Genomic DNA, 19347 nt, shown 5'->3' on the forward strand with positions numbered 1-19347 from the left:
CCCACTGCACTGCATTAACCGACGGCTTCTGCCTTTGAATGAAAGGAAAAATCAAGGGAATTGCTGACATTCCAGTGAATCAGTTCCTCTCGGCTATGGCTTTATAGTTCAGCTAGGACAAGTCAATTTAGCCCTAAATTTCAGGGATCAGGGGGTGATAAAGTCCGGTCTGCTCAATGGACGTTGCGCCACTGTTTCCATTTGTTATTGTATGTGTACATATACATGTTGTGTGCACACAGTGTGTCAATGGAGGTGCTGGGTGTATTTGTGTGTGAGTGAGAGTTAGAGTGAGTGAGTGAGAGTTATTCATTCAGACACAAAAGTCAACACACGTATGCTAGCATATGCGTGTTGACTTTTGTGTCTGAATGAATAAATAATGCATTGTTTGTATGTTCTATTGGAATTAAGTTTGTGAATGTTATGTTGTGTCACTGGGTGCATTAGCAGGCAGGCTAGAGATGTGTGGGGGCACAATTGAATTTTAAAGATAGGCAACTAGTCTTATGGGAGTTATAACAGAGCGTCAGCAATGGACTCTTGTGGTGTAGTGGTCTAGTGTTATCCCTCAGGGATTTAGGTTGTTTGACCTTGGTACAAAAATCACAGCGAAATTGACCGTAATCATTTTCGCTGCGAATACGTTTTTACCTCGGTACAAAAAACCAAACCCATGTTCATCCAAACCGCCAGCACACCCATACACCCCCCCACCCTACTTACCTTTTCTCCATCCACCGCCTTTCCTGTACCCACCAGCGTCAGATCCATCCATCTAACGCGGTTCGGATCTGACGCTGCAGGGTCCCTTTTTTTTTTTTTTTAGGTCCCCTGCCACCAATGCTGAGGAAGCGGGGGACACTGCTGCAACCGCCAAAGTCAAAAATACCCAACATGAGGAGCGGGGGACACCCCCACAACCCCATCTCTTCATGTTCGGTATCTTCGGCTTCGAACTAATGGTGGTGAACAAATTCAGTCAAATCTACCATTCCACCTAATTTTATTGGATAATTTGGCCAAAACGATCCCTAAGAGCCACCACCCGCCCTCCCTCCAACCCACACCTGTCCCCCCCAACATTTTCAGCAAAGTTAGTCCACCCACTGTCCCGTAGTCACCTGGGAGAGACATCCATATGACTCAATGCCAAATTCTAAAACTGTAGCAATTCAAAGAGTCAAACAGATACTTCCTAAAATGGCGATATGATAATGGTCTGGGAAGTTGGTTCCCAAGTACGGAATGAAGAAAAAAAAATCAGTATTAAGTGTGCATGATGAGGCAGCAGCGCCAGCAGGTGACGCAGGGCTGCCACCTGTACTGTTTCCCGTGGGTCTTGATCGCCGTATTTTTACACCTGCGCAAGTTTTTTTTCTACTGTTGTCTCTCTCTCATATGGACAATTCTCGATTAAAACGATTGGCAGTACATGTTCGACCTCAACCTTTACCCGACATATTGTCCGAGACATGCCAGCATTCTATGTAAGAGAACTGGGCCAACTAAATATGTACGACAAAACCCCCTCCCCATAATATTGGATTTAGAAACAAGGGCCTTGCCATCGGGAGAGCGCATGTGCTACCTGAATGCATGTACAGAATAATTACAGTATCTCTTGTCAATATAGCACAACATAAAGAACATGGCATGCTTCAAAGCGCTAATACGTAACCCGGGTCTTCTATAGCGCATCTCCTGGGCGAGTTGGGAATACGCGCATTACATTGCCCAGAAATTCAATGAGTTTCCTTGTGGATGGGCTAACGGAAGGATGCTCTGCTGCCTGCATGGCCAGGGATAAGGGCAGCAGGTCACCCCCTTCGGACAACCTCTGGTGTGTGGCAGATTCTCTCCATCCAATCCCCTTCACACAGATGTCTTAATCGCAGAACCACTGAGAGACTAATACAGACGCCGAGACAGGCAGGTATATGCGCACATTACCTGCTCCCCAAAGTCGATGGCGATGTTGGTGATACCCAGGGGCACCAAGAAGCGGATGAGCGGCCAGTAAGGCGTGAGGGCTGGGAATTGCACCATCGCTGACAGGAGGTGCGCTCTCTTCCCCCTCCTGTGACGTCCGGCTCTGCTGCTGCTGCACTGCGAGGAGGAGGAAGGGGAGTCAGGCGGGCTGTGCTCAGGGCTCCTCAGCCAGACGGGAATAACGGTGACAGCCGGCGCCTGCCCTCCTTTAGCAGGGTAGCCCAGAGCTCGGGCCCGGCCCCGCCGCCCTCCCACACAGCAGCGACCCGTGGGAGGGGCACCGAGCGATGACGCCAGAATTTTCTGCCGACAGCTTTGCCATTGTGAACACGGGATGGGGAGAGCTCGGAAGGTTAAATCACCGGCCACATACAACACATGGCTCGCAGAGAGAAGGCGTATGAGGAGGAAGGCGGCGGCGTAGGACGCGAAACGCGGCGCGCCTGTTTTCAGTGGCCCTGCGGCCAGGATGTGCAGCACGCCAAGGAGAGGGAGGAACAGGAGATGATACTGCTCCGTGCTGCACGCAGAAGGGGATGCGGCGAGGCACCAACCCCCACCCTGAGCCAACCACCGAATGTGTGTCTTGCCGTTGCTGACACGTGGGGGTGCACACAAACGTTCAAGGACTACATGCACAAACATGGAGAAGATTACAGAAGCAACTGAAGGCTCGCTGCGCCCTCTACTGGCTATTGGGAGGAATATCAAGGAAACGATGCCAACATTTCCGTTACCAGAACCGCGAGCGCTTCTGCTGTACTTCGATCCATCATCTTCTAACACTAATATGAATTGGACGGAGCAACATTATGAGATGTGTGAAGGTCTCGACCGCCATTGATACAGTAGTGCCAGGAAGCGCTGAGGAAAAGGAGTTATGTTTTCAACATGGGTTTACTTACTCAAGCAGTACATTGGATAACGAGCCAAATGTATTACTAGCGAAGACAGTGTTGTGGTGATGGACTCTTTAAATTGTAAGTCATGGCCATGTCATGAAGTGCTACTAATAAAAGGAGGCTCACGCCGGCACGTGAATCCGTACTGCGGCAGCTAATGTGTGCAGAATAGACATGGGCCCTCCGCAACTGGAAGGCCCAGGGGCGTGAGGTGGGCTTTGTCGTAGGCCCGGACGTGGGCAGCACCTTCTAGGTGCTGGCCCACTTAACATGCAGGTGTTGCAGGTGGGCCACTGGGTCGCTGCACAAAAGGGACCCAGACTTCTGGGTGCCCACAACGGCAAAGGGGTGACAGAGCAGGTGACAACAGGTAGTCCCTGCCCCAGACACTCTACTTTAAAGGCCCCTCTCCCATCCAGACGGATGCAGAAACAAGGGGCCTTTGATGCATCAAAAGGGGCTACCTTGCCCTCAGGCCAGTTTTGGCCTATAACTAAGGCGGGCAAGGTAGCCCCCAGTCATCTGGTCCCCTGTCCTAGCAGCAACTGGAGCTGCAGGACAGCGATAGAAAAAAACCTCCCTCCCTCCTGCTAAATAGTGGTAATATTGACGTATAATCGGGGATCAAATAGAACAGGCACTAATTGTAAAGTAGAAAAACCCTCAAGATACAACAGGCACCAAATTAAAAGTCATAGGGTCACAGGAACAGGCCAACTAAAGAAGTTATCATAGAACTCAATAAATCTAAATCAGTAGCTAAATCACAAGGGCAGGTTGCCAAAACTTGGGGAAGTTTAAAAAATGCCAGAGCCTGGGAATGACCCACCAAGGAAGAAAGGGCATCAGATAACCTAAAAGGCAAACACCTCAAAGCAAATCAAGTATCAAGTAAATAACCAAAAAACAAAGTATAGGCTGCCAAACCTGAAGTAAGTTGATGAAAGGCGGAGCTCAAGAATCCACAACTGAGGATAAGAACCAATTACGCCTCACATTGGGCCAAATCCCAAGTGGATCATGGAACATAAAGAATGCCGACACTTGCTTCAGAACAAGGAATAAAGGCACACTACAGGGGAGAAAGGCAAAATGCCTCTCCAGGGTGCATGGGAAGGGCAATCCCCAAAAACTTAAATCAATTTTGATTCAAGCCAAAGCTCGAACTCCCCTCTGAGGATAAAAATTTATAGCGCCTCACAAGGGGCCATATCCCAAGTGGATCAGAGAGCAAAAGTAATGCCTACATACAGTGGGAAAAGGCAAAAAAACACCACCCACAAGGGGTGCAAGGAAAGGACAACCCCCAAAACTTAAAGCCTGTGGAAGGCAAGCCAAAGCTCCAGAACCCACCTCTTAGGATAACAATCGAAAAGCGCCTCTCATGGAGCCATATCACCATTCTGAGGGCTGTCTCCATGACCACCAGTCTGGCTTCAGAGCGGCCAGAAGCATGGAAACTGCTCTCCTGAATAAACGTGAAGATCTGCTCTCCAACCTGCACTCCAATCATCCCTCTGTCCTCATCCATCTTGATCTCTCTTCTGCCTTTGACACAGTCAACTACACCATCCTGCTCAACCGTCTCCGTGATAACCTGGGTATCACTGATGAGGCTCTGGCCTGGCTGACCACTTTCCTCTCTGATCGACCCTCCCAGGTCCAACTGGGGTCCTTCCTATCCTCTATCTTCCTCTCTACCTGTGGGGTTCCCCAGGGGTCTAACCTCTCACCCTGGCTCTCCATCCAATACCAGGTAACTCTTGCCCACTGCATTGCCATTTTCTGCTCAAATTTCCAGTGCTACGCTCATTTTCCAGCTGCCCTCGGCCACCTCCTCTCCTTCTCTCATCTCCGACTGCCTTACTGCCATTCAAGATTGGTGTGCCGCCAATGATCTTTGTCTGAATGCCAGCAAGACTGAGATCCTCCTCATCGGCACACCATCTCCAACCTTCTCCCTCTCTCTGGCCGGCCTCCCTTGGCCCTCCTCCTACCCCTACCTGTGAGGCTAAGAACCTCGGGTCATCTTTGACTCCACACTTTCCTTCTCCGCCCACATCTCTGAGGTCTCTAAAAAGTCAAACTTTCTACTGCACCTCCTCAAAGGTACTCTGCCTTTCCTCTCCTTACCTCAGAAGCTCACTGTCTCCCAAGCTCTCGTTCTCTCTAGGTTGGGCTATTGTAACAGCCTCTTTCTAAATCTACCTGCCTCTACTCTCTGCCCTCTGCAACTTATCCAGAACAGGACTGCGAGACTTGTCCTTGGCCTCTCCCTGAAATCTCTCCATTGGCTCCCAGTGGATGCAAGAATTAAATTAAAAACCCTCTGCACTGTCCACAAAGCTTTCTGGGGCCAGGGTCCAAAATACCTTCAGCTATGCCTCCGCAAATACCTCCCCTCTCGAGCTCTTCGCTCCTCTACATCTAACTCCCTCTGGTTCAATCGTTTCTCAAAGAAACAAGCTGGGTGTCGATCTCTATCTTCGGCTGGGGCCTCCCTCTGGAACAGCCTCCCTGCCAATCTAAAACTTGAGGAGAACCATCTCCAGTTCCGGGAGAACCTCAAGACCTTCCTCCTTGCTTCTGCTTTCGCTCCCCCTCTCCCCTGCTGATCTGCTCTCTCTTGGCACTATGCACCCGGCCACACACTGTCCCCTGGGCCCAGGTACCTGCTCACCCCGACACCCTCCTGCACTGCCTCCTGGCCACTCCTTGCACTGAGGACTGTATCTGTACCCTTAACTCCCCCATGTTTCTTCTTTTTCTGCACTTATCAGACTTACCCAGGCTGCTGCCTTAAACACAGCACTTGCCACTTGCTGGCTGCACTACCACCGTTTATTGCCCCAATTTTCTATTTATTTTTATTTATTATTATTTATCTGCTCTCCTCTGCGCCGCACTTTCCACTCTCCCCCTTCCATGCACTTTTTCCATTTTCCCATTCCCATGCGCTTGTGCGTTCTCAATGTCACTGGGCCTAGTAAGATCGTTGTTGTTGTTGTGTTGTGTTCTCCCCTATGCCCCTCCCTTGCCTAGTCGCTCTCCGAAACACTTGTGTACGAGCGCAATACAAATAAAATATCATATCATATCAAGTGGGTCAGAAGAGCTATAGGAATGGCTACATATGCCTCTAAATACACCAAAACGGAAAGCCTGTTGGAGGCAAACCGAAGCTCCAGAACCCACCTCTGAGGATATAAAATCAATAGCGCCTCTCGAGCCATATCACAAGTGGGTCATAAGAGCTAAAGGAATGCCGACATATGCCTCAAAGCAAGGAAAAAGGACAACAGTGGGGAAGGGAAAATGCCTCCCCGAAGGACATGGCAAGGGCAATGCCCAAAACCGGATTATGTTGAATGTAAGTGAAAGCTCAAGAACCCACCTCTGAGAATGAAAAGTAATGGCGCTTCACTAGGGGCCATATCACAAGTGATCATGGGCAAAGGAATGCCGAAAGATGCCTTAAAAGTGAAAGAAGGGCACTTAGGCAGCGGGGGGAAAAGGCAGGATGCTCCCTCCTTCACCTTGAGGACATGGAAGAGCAAAATGCCCAAAACCAGATCAGGTTGGATGCAAGTGGAAGCTCAAGAATCCACCTCTGAAGATGAAAAGTAATAGCGCCTCACCAGGGGCTATATCACAAGTGGATCAGTGAGCTAAAAGGATGCCTAAACACAGTGGAACAGGCTCACACGCCGCACCACAAAGTGTACAAGGGAAGGACAATGCCTAAAAAAACTGAAGACAAGTGGAAGGCAAGCCAAAGCTCCAGAATCCACCTCTGAGGATAACATATTAATAATGCCCCTCAGGAGGCTACATCACAAGTGGGTCACCAGAGCGATAAGAAGGTATGCACATGCCTCAAAGCGTGGAAAAGCGCACAACAGTGGATGAAAGGCATATACCGCTCCACCTTGCATTGGAAAAACAAAACGAATGCAGAAGAAGGTCAACTGCAAAGTAAAAAAGAGACACCAGACACAGCTCACATGCTGGGTCCACCACATACACCAGGCACAGCTCACACGCAAGTTTTTGCATGAAGGGCAGTGGGATCAGCCTCGAGTTGGCCCTACGTGGGAGTAGGGTCCCCGCTCACCTGATCCCCTGTCCCCCAAATATTTGTGTTATGTTTTTTCATTATGTCTTATGATGGTTGGTTTTCTTTCGCACCATAGCTTATGTACAATAAAGTTTGTGGCCAATTTTTTTCCACCTTGGCCTCTTTCCTATGACACTGTCATTACTGTCATTACTATCTCCTGTCACATCCTGCATGGCTCTCCCCACACTAAAAGACTTCCAGGCGTACCCATTTCTGTCTCCATTAATGTGCGAAGGCTGTGTGCTCACGGCACTGTTGAAATGGGATACAGTGTGAATATGGTGGGGCTTTAAGTGGGCAAGGGCTAGTCAGGGCAGAGCTCTGGCAGGCAACAAAAATAGTTTCGGAGACTGGTCCCTACTGGGGCTCCCTAAAATCCCCTGCTATCCGCAGCCTATGAGGCTGGTAGAAGGTAAGCTCTCGCATGTAAGCGAGAGCTTCAGGCTTTAGAAAAGTGCCTTGCATTTTCATTGTGTCGCCTATCCCTACCAGGCACTCCTTTTATTAGAGAATCAGGGGGGAGGATCCCTGCATCTCTAATGAAAGGGATGCTTGGCAGGGGGTCAGCGACACAATGAAAAGGCATGTTTTTTTTGTAAAGCCTGAAGCGCTCGCATGTTATCGAGAGTTTCAGGCTTTACAAAAAAGCCTTGCCCTTTTATTGTATCGCTGATCTCACCCCTGATGTCAGACACCCCTTTCATTATAGATGCAGGGATCATCATCCTTGAACCCCAGGTTAAGAGGGTAATGATCTCAAGTGAAAGGGGTGCCTGGCAGGTGATCCGCCCAGCAATTAAAAGACATGCAACACTTACCTGATCTGCATGTCACCGCCCCAGCCCTTTTGCAAAATCGAGCTGGGACTTACAGGGGGCCAGGCCTAACAGGCAACATTCAGGTGAGTTAAGTGATGCCTCTTAACTGCAGCGCTGACCCCCTGCCAGGTCATGCCCCCTAAGAGCCCCCCCACCCCCTGAGGTTCAGGCCACTTAAGGCATTGGACAACAGTAATGGTCTGGCACGCCTGTGTGACCACAGAGTGGCCGCCATCATTGGCGATGAGGGGTAGGAACCCTGCAGGGCTAATGATGCCTGCCCGATAGCGTGTGATGGGCTGTGGTGGCTCCATGCCATTTAGCTCCGTTCCTGCCTCACTCAGTCTGAGGTGAGCGATTCTCCCTGGGTGTTCCCTAGCTGTGAGAGCAGTGAATCCTATTCGTTCTGTGACCAGAGCTCGAAAAACAAAAATAAAAGAACCGGTGCAGTGCGCTCCTTGTTCGGAGCAGAAGAAAACAACAGACAAGTGTGTTTCAATGCGCAAAAAAAGGGGAAGTGAATCCTGCACACTCGGGGAGTTGGAGCTGGACAAAAAAAAGAAAAGGTGCCTCCTGTGCGCTCCACGAGTCAGAGCTGAAGAAATAAAAGGTGTTTTTTGTGCACTGCGTCACAGGAGCTGGAAACAAGTTAGAAACAGGCGCACATACCTGGAGTAGGAGTACCCGAGGGTTGCGGCTCCTTGGGAGTGCTCATGCGCCTTGCCTGCTGTATCAACAGTGTGACACACAGCAGCTGAGACTCCACAAGAAAACCCTGGAAAAGAAAAGAAGATGAGACTTCAGACGATCATGACCTGCCAGACACTGATGTGTCCACAGCTGCAGGTACTGGATGACCTATAAGGGTTGTGGCTCCATAGTGGAGTGCTTGTGCAAGCTAGATAGTTATGTTGCACCTGTCAGAATGAAAGGGGGACACAAAAGGAAAGGTGTCAGGCCCACTTTGATACCAGTGCCTCGCCTATTCGCTCATAGAGCCTATTATGGGAGAAAATTTAATGTGGGGTGACAGGCCGGATACAGGTTGCATGGAGAGAGTAGCCCACCTGTAACTGCACCGGTGAAGCCTGCACATTCCCTGTCTCATGCTCACGAAGCAAGGGCCCCATCAGAGCCTCCCACATCACCCCCATGGCTGAGGACAATGAGGAGGAGCAGGCGGCTGGCAGGTTACCCCACCAACAGAGTTTACTTGCCCCATTAGTTGAGTTTGACATATCTGGAGCCCCATCTTTCCTTGGGTCTCGGTTGACCTCATGAATTGAAAGACTTGAGATGTACTTTGAGGCTGTTGAGATCAATAATTGTGCCAAACGACCTACCACGTTGTACTCTGTGGGCCCAGTGGTCTAAATGCTATTCAAGACACTCTGGCCCAGAGACAATTCATATGCTGCTTCTGTCGAGGTGCTCAATGAATGTTTTACTCCCATGGTTAACCTCGACTATGAGTGCTTCCGGCCGAGGTCGGCGAGACAGAATAAGGGCGAGAGCCTAGATGCATTTCAAAGGATATTGCGATACCTTGCTTTGTCCTATGCACTAAAAAATCAGGAAGAAGAAATTAGGCAACAGATAATATTTGTGTGCAAGTCTGCAAAAATGAGGAGGCAGATCCTTAGGGAGCCGGCATAGCGCTGGTTAGAATCCTGGAGGTGGGGTGATCCCATGAGCTCATAGATGTGAGAGAATCTGCCATGGATGTGACAATGAGGACCTTGAAGCTGGAGGACGTCTGTGCGGTAAGGAGAACGCAAGGAGGAAAGACCTTCAGAAAAAATGAATGGCCCGAGAAAGGTGCTGGCGGAGAATACACCCCATCCCACAGTGTGGATTGGACCCACCGCATGCCAATGAACGTCCTGTCAAAGGCCACACATGTGGGAGGTGCGGACTGGTTGACCATTTAGCAAAAGTTTGTCAAGCCCCGTCAACAGCAACCCCTTCAAGAAAACATGCTAGACTGAAAGCTGAGGGACTACCGCCAAAACAGTCTGTTGCTCAACTTGCCAACAAGAGGTGAAGAGCCTAAGTGGGAAGAAGACAAAGATGTCTTCTTCCTTTTAGCACGCAAGAAGACAAGTAGAAGTTTGGACAACAAGATTCAGAAGACTTCAGCTCTCTAGAAATGATCACCCCTTGCAAAACATCCAGCTGAGAACCGTTCACCCTATCCGAACCACAGAAAGAGCCTATCATGTGCCTATGGTGATGACAGGGGGGTAGTTAAGGAGAGAGGGCAATGGAGAAGTCCAATTTAGAAGGTGACTATATCCCTCAAACCTGGACCGTCTCAGGTCAGCATGGTGGTATCCTCAAGCACATATGTCATCTCAATGGAGAACCCCGATAGGGTCAATAGCCACCATGGCGAGGATGACGGACAGGTGAGGGATTCTGGGCAAGGAGCTTCAACTGGAGGCTGGATCAAGATTCTACGGGATGATCCAAGTGCCAAATTCAATCCAGGAATGGAGAACCCATTCGCGAATCAGTAAAGGGTCAAATAATGTGTGGGAGAAATGGGCGCATAAGAAGGATCTCCACTTAGGGAGTTTCAATGACCACTGTTTTAATTACAGGATCATTGTTCCAGAGAGTCTGTGAGATGGGTGCAAGGACTTGAATACACCCACTGATGTAAAGTTGGTTAGTGTGTTTATAGCATATGGTTGTTGTTAATTTGCTGTAATGGAAAAGGACGAGTGTAGTGATTCGATCCCTCATCTATTAACACTAATACGAATTGGTCGGAGCAAACATTCGTGCTGTATTATAGGACATTGTGGGGTGCATTTAAAGGGCCCAAATAGAAGTCACTTTCACATGAATGGCAGAATTTTAAACACTGAAACAAAAACTACCTGGCCTTTGTTTTTGTTTTTCAAGTAAAATTAAAGAGCCATGTAGAAAGGGGCATACCTCTCATTACCAATGGACAAGCAGCATTTACATTTAGAAAAGAAGGAGGAAACACAGATGCCTGTCACATAGAAAATAGGATTTTTAAACATTGAAAACAAAAACGGCATGCAGATGTGTGTGCAAATAAAAACGGTTTGAAAAAGTAAAAGTGAAATAAATATCACGGCTCACAGAAAAATGTCAGGGAAACAAAACATGGTGTGTGGTTTGTCCAAGAGCAATGCATATTATGTTTCACCCACAAAACTCCAGTGACATTTGAAGAGCCACCTTGTCTTCATGAAAAAAATGTCAGCCCAAGGCAGACCCTTTTGCTGGCTCTGGGCAAAACTTCACAAGGAAAACTCCCACTCACAGCCTGGATGTCACTTCTCCTATTTAATGACCAATTGCAATAAAAATGTCCTGCTAAAGGCTTTGAAATTCAGTGTTCTCCAGACTTGTTGGCTCCGAAAGCATGGACCTCTAGAAAAGTCAACATTGGCTAGAGCATGACTAATATGTGTGTAAATGGGGGCACTCACTTTAAAGAGAAAGCTTCTAACATGTGGGGTACATTTACCAGCCCAACAGAAATCCCTGCATCACAAAACTCCATTTTAGCAGTTACAAAAATAATGCCTGTGCTGTGTCTGCTGAGCACATATTCCCTTGCATCACAAAACTGCATTTTAGCAGTTACAGAAATAATGGCTGCACTGTGTCCGATGAGCCCATATGGGGCGAGATGGAACATAGCCCCCCAAGAATGACCGCACTTAATTTTCTTCATGTCAATCCAAAGACAATAAATGAAATGCAGAATGGCTCTGCACTGCTTCTGTCATTTGAAAACCCAAGGCTGTGTCCAGAAATGATCTGCATTTAAAAATACATCGCACTGGTGCTACTTTCATTGCAAACCTCACAGTTTTGTTCTAATTCAACACAGCCCTGTCCATATATTTCAATATAACATCATCAAATAAGGCTTTCCTGCCCAGAACGGCATTGTTTATCAAGTCAAATATGTGAAGAGCAGAGAAATTCATTTCAATCCGTACGGTCAGCGTTCACTTTTGCAACAAATTAACCCATGCAGAGCACGTCAAAAGAAAGCTCTTTCTCCCTGGCTATGCTTCAATTACAAAGAAAACAATTTCCAGCATCTTTCTGTTCTCCGATCTGATCGGTCAAGGCCTTCCTGAAAATGTATGCCAAAGAAACCGCATCTTGTGAAATCCCCATGTAAAATGAACACATCTAAATTTGTTTTTTTGCAAAAGCAGTGAAATGACACTTTGAAAGCTAAAATGTGAAATCATCCCAAATACTCACACAGAAACAATATTTTATGTGTGGAACTGGGGTCGTTTAAGTGTATATTATATTCTTTTACAAAAAGACTTGGTTTCTGTGAAAGGAAGAAAGAAAATAAAATGTGTTTGAAAACAGCAGAATAAGTGGGCTTAGGCAGGCAGTTCAAAGGCACCAAACCTTCTTGGGAAAGGATTCCCCTCCAAAAACTATGAAAGGGCCGAAGTGAGAACATTCACAACCTCGTCAGACTGGCTGGCATGTCCCCAGCAAAGGACAATATATTAAGGCGAATCAGCACTGTCACAGAGAAGTGTGAATTCCTTTGGACAACTCTCCTCAGCCTCATCTGCCAGAATCAAAGGGTAGGAATTGCAAAAGAGTGCTAGAAGGGCGAAGCAATATTGCAGAGACTTGGCATTTGAACAGGCATATTCCTACCTATTTGTACCTATTTGCCTACCTGATTTTTTATAAGGGTAACTATTGAAAATAAAAGTTGTATTCCATAACTCCTTTTGTGAAAAATGTGGCTTGTGGAACAAAAGGGGCCATACAATGTATACACTTAAGGGGAGGTCACTTCCTTCAGTCTAATCAGTTCAGAAGGAGGTGGTGACAGGAATAGCCTGACCTATCCTAAGTCAAGAGGTATTTCCAGGTTATTTCTTTTTTAAAAAATATTTCTTTTTGATATTTCCAACTGGTTATACAACAATTAACATAAGAAAAAACGAAGTGGAAACAAATGCACCAGTGCCCGCTGTCCCCACAGCTCCTCTCCCCGCTCGGAGATGTCATTGTTCAGTTGCACCTTTGTAATCATGGCTGTATTTGTTGCAATTTCATTCTGAAATCTGGGAGGTTCCGTTGGTGTTGGGTCTTGGGGATGAGTCTGGTGAGGAGTCGTTGTTTGGGATGGACATTAAGTAGGTGATGTAGGGGCCCCAGATATCGGGGGGCGTGCATGCAAGGGCAGGAGTCTGCTGAAGTTCGTTTCTGTGTCCTGACAATATGTTATGTCCATCATCCATTGCTGTATTGTCGGTACCGGTCCTTTTCCCCCCCCCAAGACATTGCGATCCTTCTTCGGGCCAGTATCAACAGTAGTCCTGCTAGTTTGCGTACTGAGGTTGGAAGGTGCCTCGTTAGCCCAAGAAGAGTGATCCTGGGGTCAGGCTCTAGGGGTGTATCTATAATCGCGGCTGTCTTCTCTAGCACCGCCATCCAGAATTGGTGAACGACCGGCATGTCCATGCGAGATGAAGAAAATCGGCTGCACGACAGAGGGATTGTGGGGCGATGGGAGTGTAGCCTGTCGGGTGTGTGGTATGCCTGATGTACGTATTTAAGATGTATTTGTTTATATCTGGTGTTTAGTGATACATTTTGCGTTTGGGCTAGGATATAACTCCAGTCTTCATCTGGTATCGTCATGTGTAGGGATTTCTCCCATCCAACTTTGGGTGCTGTGAGTGGTAGAGTCGTATCGGCTAGCAGGGTTTTGTAGATGGACGACACAAGCCTGCCTTCTCCTTGTGACTAGATTACTCTGTGTAAAAGTTACCAAGTTGGTGGTTGTTGTGGGAACAAGGGGAAGAGGGCCTGGAGGGTGTACCTGAGCTGGAAATATATGAATGTATCTAGGGCGATGGTAGCTCCTCGGGTTTTGGCTTGTTCTGGTGTAAGAAAGATCTCGTCTTCAAATAGGTCGCCCATGGTGTGTAACTGTAGCTTGTTGGCCCAGTTCAGATAGACTCTCTCAGAGGTCAGTGGGATTCCGGGAATGAAACATATCGGAAGGATTGGGGAGAACCTGACCTGTATGTCGCATCTTTTTGCTATGTTCTTCCAAATTGCGATGGTGGAGAGCACTGTATTTAGGGTATTGTGTGGTATGTGTGTTTGCCCTATAACGACTGCTCTCAGCATATTTGGTGATGCTAGTGCTCGTTCGAGTTGGACGTGGGGTTGAATAAAGTGGACTGCGTGCTAGTGGCCCAGGAATTGGGCCTGTGCTGCCCAATAGTAACGCTCTAGGTCTGGAAGTGCCATTCCCCCTTTCGTGACTGGTTGAGTTAGTGCTTTGTATGCTATTCTAGCTGGTTTGCCCGCCCACAGCAGTTCCAGCACTAAGCTTCGTATGTGTTGGAGGTATTTTTGAGATACTAGCAGGGGGAGGTTCGCAAAGAGGTATAGTCATTTGGGGAGGATCACCATCTTAACCAGCGATACCCATCCCCAGAGGGTTAGTGGACGTGATTTCCATCTATTTATTTTTTCCTGGAGTTTTTCGGTTACTTTACCGTAGTTATCTTGAAAGAGATTTTGGTGGGATATGGACAGTTGGATGCCTAAGTATCTGACGTTAGAGTGTTCCCATTTGAAGCCATAGTCATCGGGGAATTTGTGGGTCTCTGAGGTCAAGGGAATATTGACTTGCTATGGTTTATTCTCAGGCTGGAGAAGGTGCCAAATTTAATAATGTCTCGCATTACTGGGTTTAGAATCTCGATCGGATCTTGGATGTAGAGGGCGATGTCGTCCGCGTATAGAGATATAATTATTTTATGTGGGCCAAAGGAGAGGCCTCTATGTATGTGCCGTGCGCGGAGGTCTGAGGAGAGAGGTTCCATTACCAGTGCGAACAGGATGGCCGACAGGGGGCATCCCTGCCTGGTCCCTCTCATTAGGTCTATGGGTTTCGATCTCGTTCTGCTGAGGGTTATGTGCGAGCGGGGTTGGTTGTACAGAAGCTTGACCAGCCTGATATATTGATTGCCGAGGCCCATTCTTTTTAGGACCTCAAAGAGAAAGGGCCATTCGATAGATCGAAGGCCTTTTCGGCATCTAGGAGAGCCGCCACCGCTTTGTGAGATGGGTTTAGTGCCTCTATGACTCCGAACATTCGCCTGATACCAAACATTGTGTTCCGGCCAGGGATAAACCCCGCTTGGACTGCAAGTACCAGTGCAGGCATCAGGGGGAGCATTCTACTTGCTAGGATCTTGGCCAGGATCTTATTGTCGAGATTGATCAGCGAGATTGGCCTGTACAATCTGCATGCTTCAGGGGGTTTCCCAGCTTTATGTAGTAGGATAACATTTGTTTCGCAGAGGGTTGGGGGTAGGCCTCCTTTCTCAATTTTTGATTTTGATAGAAGGCTCAGAAAGTTTCTGCAATTTCTTTGTCGATATGCACAAGAGTGCCATGGGAATCTCGAATTTGTTCTATCGATGTGGGTTTCCTGTCTGCTATTAACAACCTTGCAAGGGGGGACCCTGGTTTCTGCCCCTCTCCGGATTGGCGGACTCGGTGGTCTTGTGAGAGGAATTTTACTTTGCGGTCTGCTGTATCTTTGAATTTGTCCAATTCATTTTTCAGCGTGGTGATTATGAGTGGGTTGGTTGGTGATGGGTGTTGGCATTTGAGTTCCTTTAGGCGGGCTTCTCATGAGGAAAGTTCCTGTGTTATGAGCTTCAGCATAGCATGCTCTTTAGTTATGCACACTCTTCTCATATAACATTTCAGGGATTCCCATAGGGTTCCCACTGACAATACAGAGTCTTTGTTTATGTCGAGAAAGGAGACGATTTCTATGCAGAGCTCTTCTGCGAATACCTGGTCTAGTAGTGCTCCAGGTTTTAATCTCCAGTGCCGTCTCCCCTCCGATGAATCAGGAGGAGTGCATTCAAGTGTGACTGCCAAATGATCGAATAATGTTCTTGGGAGGATCTGGCACTGTTCCATTGGAGTTCGCTGTGTGCAGACACCAGGAGATAGTCTAATCATGAGCTTGTTTTATGGACCCAAGAGTGAAATGTGTATTCGCAGGTGATCCCATTTGGCATCTCCAAATATCTTCCAGGTCGCAGGCTTTGCAGATTTCAAGAATCCGTAGTGCTGCTTTGGGGGTGAGGGGAGGATGTTGCCAGGGACCTGTCCCTCCCCGGTTCAAGCGTGGTGTTCAGATCGCCGCCCCAGATGATCGTTGCCGATCGTGTTCCCTCTAGGTTTGTCATTACCCAGTCGAAGTTGTTTGTCCCGTCTGTGTTGGGGCCGTATGAGTTGACGACGATGACCTCTCTTCCCTCTAGGATCACAAGAACAAGGAGAGTTCTGCCCTCTGTGTCTTTATTGGATGATCTTAGCTTGAATTTTATGTTTTTGCTGATTAAAATAGCCACCCTCCTGGCGTATGAAGAGTTCAAGGAGAAGTATCTGTGGCAACCCCACTCCCAGGCCCAGTGGTTCTCGTTTCCTGGGAGGAGGTGGGTTTCCTGGATGAGTGCGATGTCCACCTTATGTCTTCGGAGGTATTGGGTTACTTTCCTTGTCTTGGTCGGGTTATTGCCCCCTATAATGTTCCATGTGATTAACTTGAATGTGGTGGGTTTGTTCCTCATTTGCCCGGTATGTTAGCCAAGTTGTCAGCGATTGAATCGGACCACTGTTCAGTAGGTTGGTATATAGGCACAAGTAGTCTTTGGTTTGGTATGTTTCTGGTGCCCCTGATGGGGTCGAGTGTGGGCAAGCGGTGGGGCACGGGCCCCTGGTTGGCACATTTCCTAAACTGTAAACAACTTCCCCCCCTTCACAGGCAACCCCCAACTCACCTGCTAAGTTTCCCCTCCCAAAATCCTGCAACATAACTAAGCTGCGCTTGGGGCGCTAGTGTCTTTCCCAGGGCGAGTGCACCCTATACCTTATTGTTGTTGAAGGTGCCAGGGGATCAAAGGTGGCTATTGGAGATGGTCGTTGGCCGGTGGAAGGGGCATCACGGTGGGTCTCCGTCCTCCCTGCTCCGTCTGGGGGGGTCGGTGATTGTTAGCGGCGGGCCTGCAGCCGAGTTTGTCAAGGAAGGAGTTCGCTTCCTCAGGTGTGCTGAAAAATTGGGACTTTCCATCATGTCGGATGCGTAATTTGGCAGGGTATAGCATTGAATAGAGTATTTGGTTGTTCTGTAGTCGCCGTTTCACTCCTGTAAATGTCCTGCATTGCGCCTGGACCGTCGGGGGGAAGTCTGGGAAAAACTACAATTTGTCGCCATCAGAATTCAGGTCACCTTTCTCCCTCGCCAGGCGCAGAATAGCGTCACAATCTTTGAAATTAAGGACTCTGGCTACGATTGGGCGCGGAGCTGCACCCGGAATGGGGCGACTAGTGGGCACCCTGTGGGCATGCTCTACAACAAACAAATTTGATAGCGCCTGGCTTCCAAACAGCGTTTTGCAGACGATTTCTACAAAGTCTTCCATTTTCAGAGTGGATTGGTGTTCTCTTACCCCTATGATTGCGTTGAGATCGACCTTCGAGATCCTCGTTCTTAGCCATGACGGTCTTCATTTGAGTCTCTAGCGTTGCCATCCTTGTTGTCAGGGAGTGTGTGTTATCGTCCAGGTCAGAGATCCTCTGCTCGGCTATATCGAGCCTGTTGCCATGTTTATCCAGGCGGTGTTGGATTTGGTCGACTTTGGTAGACAGTGTATCGAGCTTACTATCTATATTGCCACTGCCAGTTCTGAGTTCTAGGAGGATCCCTGTGATATCCAAGGTTTGATAGATATCACTGTCCTGGGGCATGATGTCCTCGGGATTCACTGGCAGTCAGTAGGTTTCGGGGTTTTGACCACCGCTCCTGATTCAAAGGCTAGTTTCCTTTGCGATTTATCCACTTTCCCCATTCTAGGTGTTGTGGTGTTTATTAGCTCGGTGTGCCCGTCTGTTCTCTGTCCACTGCACGGGTGAGGTGGCTTACTAGGGAGTGGATATCATGGATTTGTGAGTTGCAAGCACTTCATGGTCATTGTGGACCTCTGTAGGGACCTGGGAGGTCGACAGTGTGGTTGTCGCTTTTCTCAGGGTTTTGGTGGTTTACTATTCAGCCTTGGATTAGTTGCTCGCCAGCTGGGGGGGGGTTGTTGTCTGTGTCCGCAGGCCCGTTTCCTTGTGGCTCCTCCACGCCACGTTGTTTGTGAAGGTGAAGGAAGTGTTGACGCAAAGCCTCCGGGGGACGCCCGCAGTCTCTCTCTGAGTATGAAGTGCCGTGCTACAGCGTGGGCCCAGTACCTGCTTTAGACTGGTGTTGTGACCCCGTTTGGCTCTTTATGGAGTAGCTGCACTCAGGCAGGGGCCACAATCCCACTGCGCAGGTAGTTGCTCAGGAGCAGGCGTGTGTGGGTTGGGGTGGAAGAAAGACCGCTGTGACCAGCGCTCTGTCCGGGGCTATTTAGTTAAAAATGGGTGGGTTTTCTCACCTCTTTTAAACATGATGATGTTCCCTGGTCCGCCAGCCAGCCCTCTGTTGTCCTCGTTATTCGCTCCTGGTGCTGCCACGGCGTGTGCAGCTGTCATGGCTCTGGATCTCGAAACGGGCCTTTTTTCTGTGGTAACTGCTCCGTCTACCTCGGTGGGTGCCCCCACTGAGTCAGATGCATGACGCGCTGTTCGGGGTGGTTCTCTCCTTCCCAGCCACGAGGCTGGGCTGGCTAATGGTGCAGGCTGCTCCGGCTGTCCACGCTGTATTAATCCGGGGCCGGCTGGGTTACGCTTTGAGCTTCTGCTCGCCTGCACCTGTTCGGGCTGTGCGTTTGCTACGCGGGAGGCTCAGGGGGAGCAGGTCTTTTGCCTGTACCGGCAACCATTTTCTTTGATGTGTCGGGTTTCCGGCTGAGGTGTTGGAGTTGCGGTACCTCCTTGCACTGGAGGGCTGCCTCGCTGGGCCTCGCACGACACAGCACTGCCCGGCTTGCGATATCTGGCTGGGTCTCCGGGGCTGGGAGCAGTCTGCCAACCGCGCTGATCACTCAGGTGCATGTATCACGTTGGTGACCGTATGTCTTGGCCCTGGAAGTGTTTCTTTCAGGATTAATTTCGGGTGCACTACTGGAGCTTACACAGGAGCCGCCATCTTGGTAGGGACTCTAGCACCCTCTTGTCCAGGTTATTTCTGCCCACATAGTAAAAATCCTCCGATATCATCCTGCTTATAAAAGGAGGAAGCATAGAGAGAGTCAGGAAATTGAAAATTCAGGACATCCAATATCCAGACCTTCAGACATTCAACATTCCACTTTCCACATTCACCCTGCAAGACTCCAGAGCGAGGCCAGAGGTAGCTGATCCAGATCCAGACAGAACCTCCTATCCAGGCAGAACTACTATCCAGAACTAATTCCTACAAAAATCCCAATATTTCAGGGAGAAAGGAGGAAAGGCTGTGGACCCCTTTGGGAGAATCCAGTGTCTAGACCTGTCCTTGCACAGCTGATGC

The 19347-nt window shown here is 48.7% G+C and overlaps 1 protein-coding gene across 2 annotated transcripts in view; it reads right to left on the minus strand.

The window, feature by feature from the left end:
* Positions 1-19347, minus strand: part of ANKH (ANKH inorganic pyrophosphate transport regulator) — a 759848-nt gene that overhangs the window by 717846 nt on the left and 22655 nt on the right. Inside the window, exon 1 of one of the 2 annotated variants that reach the window (XM_069620448.1) lies at positions 1954-2612. The exons of the other annotated variant lie outside the window; for it this stretch is intronic. Within the exon in view, the coding sequence (XP_069476549.1) occupies positions 1954-2049 (96 nt within the window). The 5' untranslated portion in view covers positions 2050-2612. Of the gene's footprint in view, positions 1-1953; positions 2613-19347 lie in introns of those variants that run through there. 2 annotated transcript variants of the gene reach the window in all.

Source organism: Ambystoma mexicanum, chromosome 5q, assembly GCF_040938575.1.
Source record: "Ambystoma mexicanum isolate Mex_15411 chromosome 5q, UKY_AmexF1_1, whole genome shotgun sequence".
Classification (NCBI taxonomy): domain Eukaryota; kingdom Metazoa; phylum Chordata; class Amphibia; order Caudata; family Ambystomatidae; genus Ambystoma; species Ambystoma mexicanum.